This window comes from Dasypus novemcinctus, chromosome 17 (assembly GCF_030445035.2).
Source record: "Dasypus novemcinctus isolate mDasNov1 chromosome 17, mDasNov1.1.hap2, whole genome shotgun sequence".
NCBI lineage: Eukaryota > Metazoa > Chordata > Mammalia > Cingulata > Dasypodidae > Dasypus > Dasypus novemcinctus.
The window spans coordinates 19,078,636-19,092,116 of NC_080689.1; the positions used below are offsets into that span (position 1 = coordinate 19,078,636).

The following is a 13,481-nucleotide window of genomic DNA, read 5'->3' on the forward strand; positions in this document are numbered from 1 at the left end:
AGCAAGAGACATGTAAACATATGTGACATGGGTGTCCAAGAAGGAGAAGAGAAGGGAAAAGGGGCAGAAGGAATATATGAAGAAATAATGGTAGAAAATTTCCCATCCCTATTGAAGGACATAGATATCCATGTCCAGTGAGCACACCATGATTGAACCTGAATAAATCCAAATAGAACAACTCCGAGACACATACTTATCAGAATGTCAAATGCCAAAGACAAGGAATTCTGAGAGCAGGAAGAGAAAATAGGTGCATAACATATAAGGGATACCCAGTAAGATTAAGTGCCGATTTCTCATCAGAAATCATGGAGGCAAGAAGACAGTGGTATGATATATTTAAGATACTGCAAGAGGAAAACTTCCAACCAAGAATCTTATATCTGGCAAGATTGCCTTTCAAAATTGAGGCTGAGTTTAGAATATTCACAGATAAACAGAAACAGTTTGTAATCAAAAGACCGGATTTACAGGAAATACTTAAGGCTGTGCTACAGGCTGAAAAGACAGGACAGAGAGGCATGCAAGAGAGTCTAGAAATGAAGATTCTATCAATAAAACTAAAAGTATCAAAAGAGTGGTAAAAATAAAATATGGCAGATAAAGCCCAAATATTCAGGAATAAACTTAATCAATGATGTAAAGCACTTGTATTCAGAAAACTATAATTCATTGTTAAAAGAAATGAAAAAAGACAAATAATTGGAAGAACATTTCATGCTCACGGACTGGAAGACTAAGTATCATTAAGATGTCAATTCTACCCAATTTGATATACAGATTCAATGCAATCCCAATAAAAATTCCACCAGCATCATTTTAAATAAAAAGAAAACATTATTATCAAACTTATTTGGAAGGGTAAAGGGTCCTGAATAGCCAGAAATATTTTAAAAAGGAAAAGCAAAGTTGGAGGACACTCATTTCTGGACTTTAATCATATTACCTAGCTACAGTGGTAAAAACATTATGGTACTGGCAAAAAGACAGACACATAGACCGATGGTTCAGAAACAGACCCTCACATGTATGGTCAAGTGATTTTTGACTACCCTGTCAAACCCATACAGCTCAGGCAGAACAGTCCATTGAAAAAATGATGCTGAGAGAACTGCATATCCATAGCCAAAAGAAGGAAAGTGGACCCCTATCTCGCAGATTATTAAAAAATTTACTCAAAATGCATCAAAAACCTAAATACAAAAGCAAGAACCAAAAAGCTTCGAGAAGAAAATGTAGGAAAATACCTTCAAGATCTGGTGGTAGGTGGTGGATTCTTCAAGGTGGACTGAAATGGACTTTTGAAGTTTAATGTATGTAGAAGTTTTAATTAATTTTACTGTAAAAGTGCAGAAATACAGAGTTGATGGTAACATATTATAGTGAGTAATGGCTGGTTTATAAATAGGAATGTGGCTGAAAATGATAGTCTAAGGATATAAATATCAATTGACAAAAAGCTAGAGAATAATCTTGAGACTGAATAGCACATTAAATCCAGAAGTGGATGAGAATTGTAGCAGATAATACAGATGCAAGAGTGTCCTTTGTGAGCTAGAGCAGATGTACATCACTACTGCTTGGTGGTGGGAACATGGAGAAGCATGGAAAAAATACAGAGTGGCCTATGGACCGCGGTTAACAGTAATAATGTAATATTCATGCATCTATCTATGCCTAAGATGTACTGTGTTGACAATGAGGGGAGTATAGAAAAAGTGTGTCAAATGTACGCTGTGGACCTGGTAATAATCTTAGAATATTATCTCATAATCTGTAACAAATGTTCTACCACAGTGTGGTACATTGATAAAAGCGTGCTGTTGGGAATTCTACACATGTGCACAATTGTTTTCTAAGTTTACAACTTCTGCCGTAAAAATGTATTTAAAAAAAAAATAGGGTGGGTGGGGGAAATACACCAAATATAAGATATGGACTATAGTTAGTAGTAAGATTTTGACAATATTTTTTCATAATTTATAACAAATGTCTCACAATGCAAGGTGTTGGTGGTGGGCTGATGTATGATGTTATGCATGTTTGCTTTGTAAGTTCACAACTTTTACTATACACTTATTGTTTATGTATGTTTACTTTAAAATGATATAATTATAATAATAGGGTGTGTAAAAAAACAAAAAAACAAAAAACAAAAAAAAATTATTCTTCCCATAACATAAGTAGTAAAATGTAAAGGGTAAAAGTTAACATTTGGAAGCCAAAATAAGTTTTGTTTATCAGCCTACTTAATTACTTCCCATATATAAAATACATTATTCCTAATTAAAAGAGATATAAGGAGTTTCTTATTTTTTGTATTCAGGTGAAAGAAAGAAAGGAAAAGGAAGAGAAATCCTTTTTCCAACCACTTGAAAACAGCAAGTTTTAAATAGTGAAATCAACTGACTAAAAAATGATCTTATATAATGCTTGGGTCATTCAATAATTCACTTAAGATGAAGCAGTCTTCTGTAAGAAAATGCAAGAAGCTCTACTGACTTGGAAATGTGCAACATTTTTTTGTGACTTCTTCTCCATCCTTGACATCCCCCAAAATGTTTGAAGTAACTTTTTACAGAATACATTAAATCTTCCTATTTAAAAATAAAACCCGTGGTAGAACAGTGCTAGTTAAGATTTAAGAGTGCTAGTTAAGATTTCAGCAAACTTGTGATTTCTCATGATGTGGGAGTTAAAAATTTTAAAAAAATAAAATAAAATAAAAGGAAATATCCTGAAGACAAAGTAGGTAGTATGTGGATTCTGTTAGGAATATTCATGGCTTCTTCTATTGTCTGGGATTCCTAGAATCTATCACCAATGAAAAGATACCTTATCATTACTGAAAAGGCATTACAAAAAACTGTGATTACTTCTAAAATTTCTCAGAAATACATGAAACCAATTTATTAACTTCAGAAGATTTGTAGTTTAAATTAATCTGCAGAGATTTTTTAAAGGTTAAATATTCCTATGCAAACCCTTAATTCTATAAAAAAAAAAAAACAAACCAGTAAGATAATGACAACAGGCAAATAAAAAGAGTAACTAACAGAAGGAACATTATCATTTAAATAAGACTTTGGGAAATAAAACTAAAAACTAACCCTTTAAATCTCCCCTGGAATTTAAGAGTAATATTTTAATATCACATAAAAGCATATGATTGTAGCATTCTCAGGGAACCCAGAAATACAGTCAATATGGATAAACAGAAGAATAACAAGACTGTATTAAACTTAGCTGTCTGGGTAAACTACAAAAGCAATATTTTCTTAACAGCTCTCTAGGAAACCCACAAATGAGTATAATGTTTGCCATTAATGATAGCAATCTTATGTAACTTTGCAAGAATTAATTAAAGTCTGGTTAAAAGGAATTTATAAGATAGGCTAGTACTCAAAGCAGAAGAGGGACCAGATTTAAATGTACCATACTGTGCTTTCAAGTTGTTCATGTTCCAAAATATTGGTAGTACCAAACAGTATTTATTATATGGCTAAGAAGACAGGCTATACTATTTTTACAGTGAACATAAACAGTTTTAAAGTGCCATATTTCTCAACAAAACATTTTCAAAGTTACTAAAACATCCTAATAATTCTGCACATTTTTCCGAACAAAAAGCTGTTAAAAGTTCGGCAAAGGTATTATTTTGTATCTAGACTCTGATAGTGGATATAAGACTACATATTTGTCAAGAGTCATAAAATTATACAACATAAAAAGTGAATTCTACTGTATGTTAACCACAAAAAATATAAACAAAAAATTTTAACTGTAAGAAAAAATGAATACATGTGACAGAGACAAGGAGTAAAAGGAATATATAGTAACTGAAAAGAGTAAATAGCAAAGAAAAAGATCGGTGATTCCATAATCTTAAGAGTTAATTAATTTTTTCAAGATAGATGGTTCCTGAATATTCTAACTTAAGTTAACCTCAGTCAAATACAATTATATGTAACAGTAGAAAATTATTATGAATTTCAATATTAAAGATAATCATGAAAAAAGGGGTACAGAGAAAAGTGCATAACATATCTCTTTACAGGTTTTAATTTACATTGACAAACATGTATATGCATTATAAGTTTATGTGTACATACACATACATATATATGCATACATATATATGCTAATACATGCATAACCATTTTTACTGGCAGTAATCAAACACAGGTTAAGGGGAAATAGAGAGGTTTTCACTGCTCATTTTGTACTTTCTGATACTGTTTACATTTTCAAACCATGTGCATGTATTTTTTTTTCAATGTAAATAAGGTTGCCTAGGCAATAGGATTATGCGCCATTTGATGTTTTCTCTTTTATACTATTCATTATTTTTAAACCTAATATAATTTTTAAAAATCTGTTTAAGATTTTAGAATTATATTACTACTTCAGATATTTAATTTTTAAAGTCTAACAAAGCCTTGTAATGATTGTTTGTAGTAGTGAAAAATTAGGGAAAAAGTTAAAAACTGTTCAAAAACTAAAGGAAGTTATATATTAGAAAGTCCACTGATAACCAATAAAGTGGAGTTTAAAAAAATGACATGGAAATATGTTCATGATATGAAAAGCAGTTAACAAAAAAGAACATTTGATCCTATATTTGTAAAAATATTTTACGTATTGAAAATGGAAACAAAATTTTTAGTTCATGCAACAATTATTTATTGACTTCCTTTTATGTACCAGGTACTGTGCAGGGCACAGGAGATACTCAGTAGGCTAGCCCTCAGAGAACTATATGGGAAGGGAGAGAATCATACACAATCACACATAGCAACTTAGTTGCAGTTGTAGTGATGGATCGTCTGCATATATGTACCAAAAAAAATTTCTCCCACCTCTGAATTCTCATGCCACCATACCTCCCATCAAATGTAGTCTTTATTTATCCCTCCTTTTGAATCTAGCCTCATGACTTGCTTTGACCAATAGAAGAGAATGTGGCAGAGTGATAGCATGCCAGTTCCAGGCTTAGATTTTTTTTTTTCTTTTTTGGGGGGGGTACCAGGGGTGGGGATTGAAGCCAGGACCTCTTTTGTGGGAAGCCAGTGCTTAACCACTGAACCACATCAGTTCCCCTGAGTTAGTCTGTTTCATTTGTTTGCTTGTTGTTTGCTTTTGTTTTTAGGAGGCACCAAAGATTGAACCCAGGACCTCTCATCTGAGAAGCAGCACTCAATTGCTTGAACCACATTCATTGCCCCAGGCTTAGATTTTAAGAGGTCTAGAAATTTATATACATATATTTTTTCATTATCACTCAATTTATTTTAATATAAATAAGTTTTCAAATTCTATATCCCTAACCCTTCCCTGAAGTGTTGTCCAGTATCATTTAACAGTAATTCAAAAAATAAATTATGTCAATTAAGACTTCACAGTGTGTTAACCTGAAGAGGTTATTCAAATCTTCTTTCACACCTTTTTTTCCTCAGACTGTAGATCATGGGGTTCAAAAAGGGTAAGACCATGGTAAAATGTAGAACCTATTTTGTCCCTTTTCAGGACGAAAGATCACTGGCAGACAGCCCCAGAATGCCACAGTCTTTTGCGAGAAAGCATCATCTTGATGATGCTGTGATTTGGACTCTATCTTAGCCTTAAAACCATGAGCTAAATATTTCCTGTTGTTTAAGCCATCCCTTTACATGGTATTTGCTTGAGCAGCCTGGAAAACTAAAACCCAGGGTAACATTATTTCCCTAATATAAGGAAGATGAATTTCCTTTAGAGACAAGGAACTGTTAGGTTTTTGTGGTTCAAAGTTTTCATCACGAACTCATCTATGTATTTATTTATATAAGAAATTTCTATTTTTGCCTTCTTACTACCCTAAGCTCCATGTAAAGTAGTCCAGGTTATCCTGTTAGAGGTCCTGAAGAATACGTGGAGACAGAGAGCACCAAGATGAAAACCAAGGTGACCCAGTAGACAACAAGCACATCAGTCCCTGAAATGTGAGGCCATTTTGGAGACTTCAGACTAAGCCGTCTTGCCCAACTGGCAGCAAGTGAAACAGAGACAAGTTGTCTCCACTGACCCCTCACCAAATTTCTAACCCAAAACTCATAAGAGAAAAAAATAGGCATTTGGGGATGACTTTTTTTGCTGCAATAACTTAATGGCACACACAAAAAATGGTACCTTGAGTAGGGTACTTCTGTAATAGAAACCTAAATGGGTGACATTGGCTTTGGGGACTTGGATGCAGGCCAAAGGAAAAAGGGCAAAAAGGAGACTGTGGAAACTAGATCACTGAGGAAACTACTATGGGAGGCCAGGGAAGGGTGACCCATATTATATACTAACAGAACAATTAGCAAAACTATCACATGAAGTAACTTGGAAAATAAACCTAATGAACTTGTGGATCTGACTAAGGAGATCTGCAAGCAGTATGTCCAGTGTCAAAGGCTTCTTCATGGTCACAAATGAGAAGATAAAAAAAGAAAAAGATTGACCAGAGAATAAACTAGCTTGCAAGTGCAATTTAAAAGGAAATATTTCTAACCAGGAACTGCTGGACTGGGAAATAACTTATCACCAGCCTCTCTAGCTAACAAAAGATTGTCAAACAAATAGTATGAGGACAAAAAGCAAATCCAGAGCAGTGCCAATAAAATATGGCCTAACGATCATCAAATCAAGAGTATATATGTAAGACCTCTGTTAAGACCTCATATGGATTTAAGGCAGTGCTTGTACACCATCTCAGGTATGCGAAAGGATTTCCAAGAAATTTACAGTACCCTAACTTGGATCCAAGACAGAAAGATGTCTGTCTCAGAAAGAATTATGGATGTGGCTTTTGTCTAATGATTCTACTTATAATCTGGTACATAGAAAACCCACAATGTTTTTTAAGGAAGTCTGAATGTTTAGACTAAAAGAAACACTGTTCCAAATTAAAAGTGGCCTTTAGGCTTCCAAATTGTTACATATATGAAGCAGGCTAAGAATGCAATTCAGGTCCCTAGCAAGGCCCATTTCCTGTGGAAATGGAAGGATAACTCAGAGAGTGGAAGCCAAGAGCACAGAGAACCCAGTCAAGAGCTGAGAAAAACAATGAATAATGAAACCACTTCCAGAAAGGCAGCACCAAGCCTAAACCAAGCAACATTCTCTGTTCCTGGTTAAATTTCAGAATTCTTTTGGATCAGAGACTGCTATATGCTTCCCATTCTTTCATTCTTGAATGAGAATGTCTAGTATAGTTAAGAGTCCTTGTCTCAAAATTATGTATGGGGAAGGAGAGATAGTATAGCATTTAACTTGTCTTCTTAGTTCACAGGTCTAGAGATCAAGGGGAGCCACACCCAAGGAGCCTCATCCACATTCTAATCTGCTGCAAATAGATCTTGAGATCATGGATATTGAGCCTGAGGTCATAAATGGATGAGGTTTCTGGGCATCTTAGAATATCTGGGTGTGTACTATATGTCAGAGAGACATGAACTGTTCTTCAGAAGGAAGACTGTGGTAGACTGCTTGTAAAGATAGATGGCAACAATTCCTCTACTCTTGTTACACAGGTAGAGGCCAACAATTTCTCCTATTACTATTACAAAAATACTAGTCCTCCCATTAAAATAGGGGTTCTTAACCTTTTTTGTTCCACAGACCTCTTTGCCAGTCAGGTGAAAACTACGGCTCCCTTACTAAGTCCACATTATACTGTGCATTATTTAATAAATATATCACACCCAATCCAACACATCCCCACAAGAATAATGTTTTTTTGAATTTCAGTTTAAGCTCACAGATCCCTGGTTAAGAACCCCTGCAATAAAAGATGAAATCTATTTCTCTTCATCTCAAATCTTGCCTGCCTTTAGTAAAAATAATACAATGAAACTGATGCTGCATAGTTTCTGACTTAGGCCTTAAGAGGCCTGGAAACTTCCATTTGTGTGCTCTTGCTACCTGGAGTTGGCCATGTAAAAAAAGTCCAGGCCATCCTTATGGAGAAAGACCAAGAAGAAAGAAATACCCTGGTTGATGAAAAATTAGGCCGCCTGGAGAACTGAGTTATTTCAACTGAAAGCCAGCACTTAGGCCCAAGAAGTGTGAGAGGGATAGCTTGAGCCAACTCACTTGAGCCAACTCAGTCAGCATCTTGTGGACCAGAGAATGATGTTCCCTGCCCAAATCCTGACCTAAAACTTGTGAGTAAGAGAAGAGTTGTGATTGTAAGCTACTAAATTTTGGTGTAATTTTTCACTTAGTATTAGAAACCGATAAAGGTAGTGAGTGCAACAAATGCTACAAAGGAAAAGTATTGGGTACTATCTAAGAATAAGAAGTGATATAAGAGCCACAGGTGTGGCTCAAGCCGTTGGGCACTTGTCTCTCACATGGGAGGTCCCAGGTTCAGTTCCCAGTGCCTCCTGGAGAAGGCAAGCAAACAATGAGCAGACAGATGAGAGAACCATCTGTGGGATGGGGGATAAAGTAAATAAATAAATCTTCCCAAAAAAGTGATATATTTAACAGTAGTTGTCATTTAATACAGATAGAATTATGAGTGAGAATTCTGTTTGCTGGTTTTTAGCTCCTATATTCCTAAATTTCCCACATCATATACTTTTGAAATAACAAAAAGACTATTTTTTAAAAAAACCTCCTTGAGGAAATTGTTGGTAGCTTATTGGTGCTATTTTATTGTAATTTATTAAGTCTAGCATGTATTAACTCATGATTAAATGTATAAATATCTCAGCAAATAAAAATATTCTACTATCTTGTATAGTTGAAGAATGGGATATTCTGATTACCCAACATGTCAGGAAATAAGTAATATACATGTTTTAACAATTTCAGAAGAAACTGAATGTATTAAAACACAACCTAAAATTATTGTGTTCATAGTTTAATATTACTCTGATTTTTGGAAATTTCTGCAGGTTCATGTAATTCCTCATGGTTATCATTGTGAACAGATGTAGAAAATACAAGACTGAGAAAAGGAAACTTTGAATGAAGAATTAAGAGTGGAAATTACCCAAAAGACTGCAATAATGGACTAGAACCAACAATAAAAATTAAACAGAAATAACTGAGGGGATGCACACATTTAGCATTAAAAAGAAATCAAAATATAAAAGCTTTACAAAAGGAGAGAATAATCAGTTTAACAGTATGAAAAATTGTTGGGTTTTAGTTGATCACAAGTATAACACTAACAAACAGTAAGCCATAGCAACATAAAAGAATGTTGATATAATGTTGGATGTAAATCAACAAATATTTACTGAGAACCTACAATGCATATACAGGGTACTTTATTAAGAGAATATAAAATCCAGATCCAGAGAAGAAATAATCCCACCATATTTAGAACCAGTCAGACTATATATGGAATATTAAGTTATATTAAAAAAATAGCTGAAACAGAGAAATGTGACCTAAAGAAAAGAACTTTTTTGAATTTTGAATGCCGCTCTAAAAGAAAAACGTTTTTTAAACAATTCATTCTACCAAAATAAATTACTGACTGCTATGTGTTGGGCGTAGTGCTAGGCAATGGGGGATATAGTAGAGAGAGAAAAGATACTATTTCTATCCTTACTCTATTTGCAGTCTAGTGAGCACTGTATCACTGGAGGACCTTTGGCAGTTATCAAATAATCTGTGAAGCATACTATAAAAGAGATTTAAGTACTTTGGTTAAGGGTGAAATAAATGACCTCCAAAGTTACCTCCAAATGTAAGATTTTATCATTATCACTATACCATAAAAGAATGTAATTATTATTCAGATAAAGAAAAGTCTACAGAACCAAGACAAAACAAGATATACAGAGACACGCACAGACACACATGCAGGTTTCTTCTATTTCTGCCTAATAAAACCACCATGTATTCATCTTTCATAGGCAAACTACTTAAAATCAACTTCAATCCACATTAAGAAATTCCAATAACAAATTTTTATATCATTTCAATTAACAAAAATTTTTAAATCTCCTTACCCTAACGATGATCTTACCCTAGTTAAAATAATTCCAAAGAAATTAATATATATGATTTCCCTGGGATTTCATATAATAATCAATATACCTTTCCATGGCTTTAGCTGTGTAAGGCAAATGCATTTCAATACTGTGTTCATCTTCATCTGTCTGCAGAGACATGCGTTCAAACATTCCTGTCTTCCATAGTTCTCCGTAAACTAAAGAGATTTCAAAATATATTAAAACAAATATATTAAAGTAAATCCTCATCCTCTGAGACTCTACCCAGTAATACAAAACTACATGTCTTGTCAAGAGACACAGCACCACATAGTATTCTCCTCTATTTTTCTTGAAAAAGGAAAAAAGTAGCTTTTTATGTATAAGAGAAAAGAATAATACATGTAGTTACTTACTCAGCATTTTCATGTTATATAGCTATTTTAAAAAATAATAATTTATATTTTCACCAGTTACTTTTATTATTTCTAAAATTACCTCTGGGTCTAAGGCTTTTCCTTGATTTTAATCAGTACATGCTAGCAAGAACACAGTGATTACATGAATGCTAACTGAGATATGGAAAAACCCCTGGTCTATTTATTCATGAGGTTAATAATTTGTTTTTAAATTTTGTTTGGTTTTAATAAAATGTATGGATTATATCACACCTCAGGTTCTCCCTATACCAAGAACAGAAAACTGCCACTAAGAACATTATTATCCTCCTCTCCTGGGAAAGATCAATTCACTATAGTACTACGTCAGCTTTAAATGCCCTTTTGATGAATTATACTTTACCCTAGATATTGGATAGCAAGAAAAGGATAAAATTTAATATGTAAATAAACATGATTTAAGTATATTTTTGTTTCATCATAGAACGAAACCAATATAATTAGATTTTTAAATGGGTTTGGCAATATCGAAGAAAGAAAAAAACAGTATGACCTCTTTCCTACAAAACTGTACCTTTTTAAATATCTTCCATTCCTTCACTAGCAGGCTATTCAAAACTAAAATTATTTGAATCCTGCAACAAAGCTTTAAAAATAAAGTGTGCCCCTAAAATGACCCGAGGGAGTAAGGCCAGTAAAATTCCAGCTTCATTAACAAGAGTCGTCAAATAACATACTGTCAATATTCTATGATACTTAAAGCCCCAAATTATGAAAATTTAGGCCTAAAAAATATGGGAAAAGAGGTCATAACTCCCTTTGCAAACGGATTCTTTTAATCTACACAAGTATTTGTTGCAGAATTTCTTGAAACAGTAACTACCCCTAATATACTTAAAACATAATTTGATGAGCTGAAAAGCCACACACCAAGATCATGAAGGTGATTATGTCTGAGAAGGTAAATGGAGTTCAGGATGAGGGAAAAATTCTGAGTCAACATGGATGATGAGTACATGAGTATGTTACATTATTGTCTGTACTGTTCTGTATTTTGTGAATTTGGCTCTCCCGCCATTGACTGTACACTTTGGATGGATTATATGGTGTGTGAATTTTTTTTTTAATTATATTTTAAAGGAATCAATGTGGATATCAGAGGGGTCCTAGCCTGCAATTTCCAGGGAGGATTATAAGGAACTGACATTATCAGTGGAATTTTGACATGAAGATTCAGAAAAAGTGGTGAAATTGAGAGGTAGTGCATTGAGATACAGAAATTTTAGACCCTCATCTCATTGTTATTGGTTCTCAATCATTTACTGATAGACACTATGATAAGCTTTTAACATATAGTCATTTAGTCTATCAACCTTCTTAGAGGGATGAATACCACAAAAAGGTGAAGATACTAAGATTTAGAATGATTCAGGTCCTATCCAAGTTTAAACGGCTAATATGTGTTATTCTGAGATTCCAATCCAGGGCTGTTGATTCCTAAAGCTTTTCATTTAATATTATCTTTAGAGGTCTTTTGTTGTTTCATATAAATAATTCCCAACTCTTGGTGTACTTTGCATATTTTCTTTTGCAAATTGCTGCTTTATTCCCTTTGCTCATCTTTGTCTTGGGATGTTCACTCTGTAAAGTGTCTTGACCTTGTAAAATGACATCACTACTTTTGTCTTCTGAATAAATTACTTTTGCTCCTTAAAAAAAAAAAATGCTCTCCCATTCCCCTCAAAATGCTTTTTTTTCAAAAAGTCCAAAATTTTTACCTCTGGAGTCCTATGGTCAAAAAATTAAAATAAATCAAAGTAATAAATGTGTTTTTCAAAATAAAATATACTTATGATTTATGTCACACCTTTCAGAGTTTTGAAACTACACTCTTATTTTTCCCCCATAAAAATCATTTGAGAGGAAATAAGGCATTATCACCATTATCTACTTACAGTGAGGAAATGGGTATATACAGAGAAGTAAACTAACATGCCCAGAAACTTTCGTTAAGTTGGTGTGGGTACAACTCTCTTGTCTCATGGTACAAGGTTCTTCTATTACTTCCTTGAATATAAATGCAATCACTGAAGTCTGGAGACTACTGGATCTGGCAGGAAAAAACTCTTATTGTAATCGGGTGGTACTGGAGATTTTCTTTGTTTTGTTTTGCAGGTTAGTTCCAACAAATTTTATTGAAAACTTGAGCTCTTACGATATCCATATTTTTTAAATTTTTTTAATGACCGTATAATTCCTACTAAGAAACTTTAGCTATTTAAAAGCTATAAGCTTTCTTTATACTTACTCTTTTGGTCAATACGAAGGTCATACAAAGGTGTCCTATAAATTTCCACACTGGAAAGTGCACATCGAGAGAGGGGCACATGATGGGAAGGCCCAAGGATGAAAATTCTCCGGCTAGGAGAAATACAACAAAAAACATAGAACAAATTGCATTCTAGACAAATTTTGTTTCCCTTCCTCATTGATTTCATTTCTACCTAATGATTTGTTTCTCAATTAATTAAGTTCTGTCTCTATGTCTTTATGTTGAAAGGCCTTTAAAAGGTTCATATTCAATTCCTGGAAATACCAGCTATTAATTACCTACACTAAACCAACTTGCTATGCATAAATCATCTCTGAATTCAAAAGACTTAGGATACAGAAAGCTATCATATTTTATTTATTAGTTGAATTTTAAACATTCGGACTACTAAATAAAATTTCAAGATTCTAACACTCTGAACTTACCTTCTAGGATACACTTTAATAAAAATAGCTAATATTCTAGAGACTCGTGTAATACATCATTAGAAGAGTCATTCTGTATAACTAAGTTATTTCTACCTTCCTGACAAGGCAGAGAAAAAAAGCATCTTGTTGAGAAGAGCTCTATGTAATAAGCTTTCTCTCTTCCCATTCAAGCAGAAGTCATCCTCAAAAACAAAGAAACTTGATTATGTGCTATTTGCACTGTAGTCCAAAAAAAAAGAACTGCTAAAAAGTAGCTTAAATCTTTACAAGTCCTTTGTCATGACAGCAAGAGCAAAATTAACTTCCCTTCACTGTAGTACAAACAGCCAACCCTAAAATCTAAATT

At 33.6% G+C, this 13,481-nt stretch overlaps 1 protein-coding gene across 1 annotated transcript in view; it reads right to left on the reverse strand.

Annotated features, from left to right (window-relative positions):
* MEMO1 (mediator of cell motility 1) overlaps nt 1-13,481 on the reverse strand; it is a 138,603-nt gene that overhangs the window by 40,610 nt on the left and 84,512 nt on the right. The window contains exons 4-5 of the mRNA XM_058278350.2: nt 12,684-12,796; nt 10,084-10,195 (exon numbers count right to left, since the gene is read on the reverse strand). Of these exons, the coding sequence (XP_058134333.1) occupies nt 10,084-10,195; nt 12,684-12,796 (225 nt within the window). The remainder of the gene's footprint in view (nt 1-10,083; nt 10,196-12,683; nt 12,797-13,481) is intronic.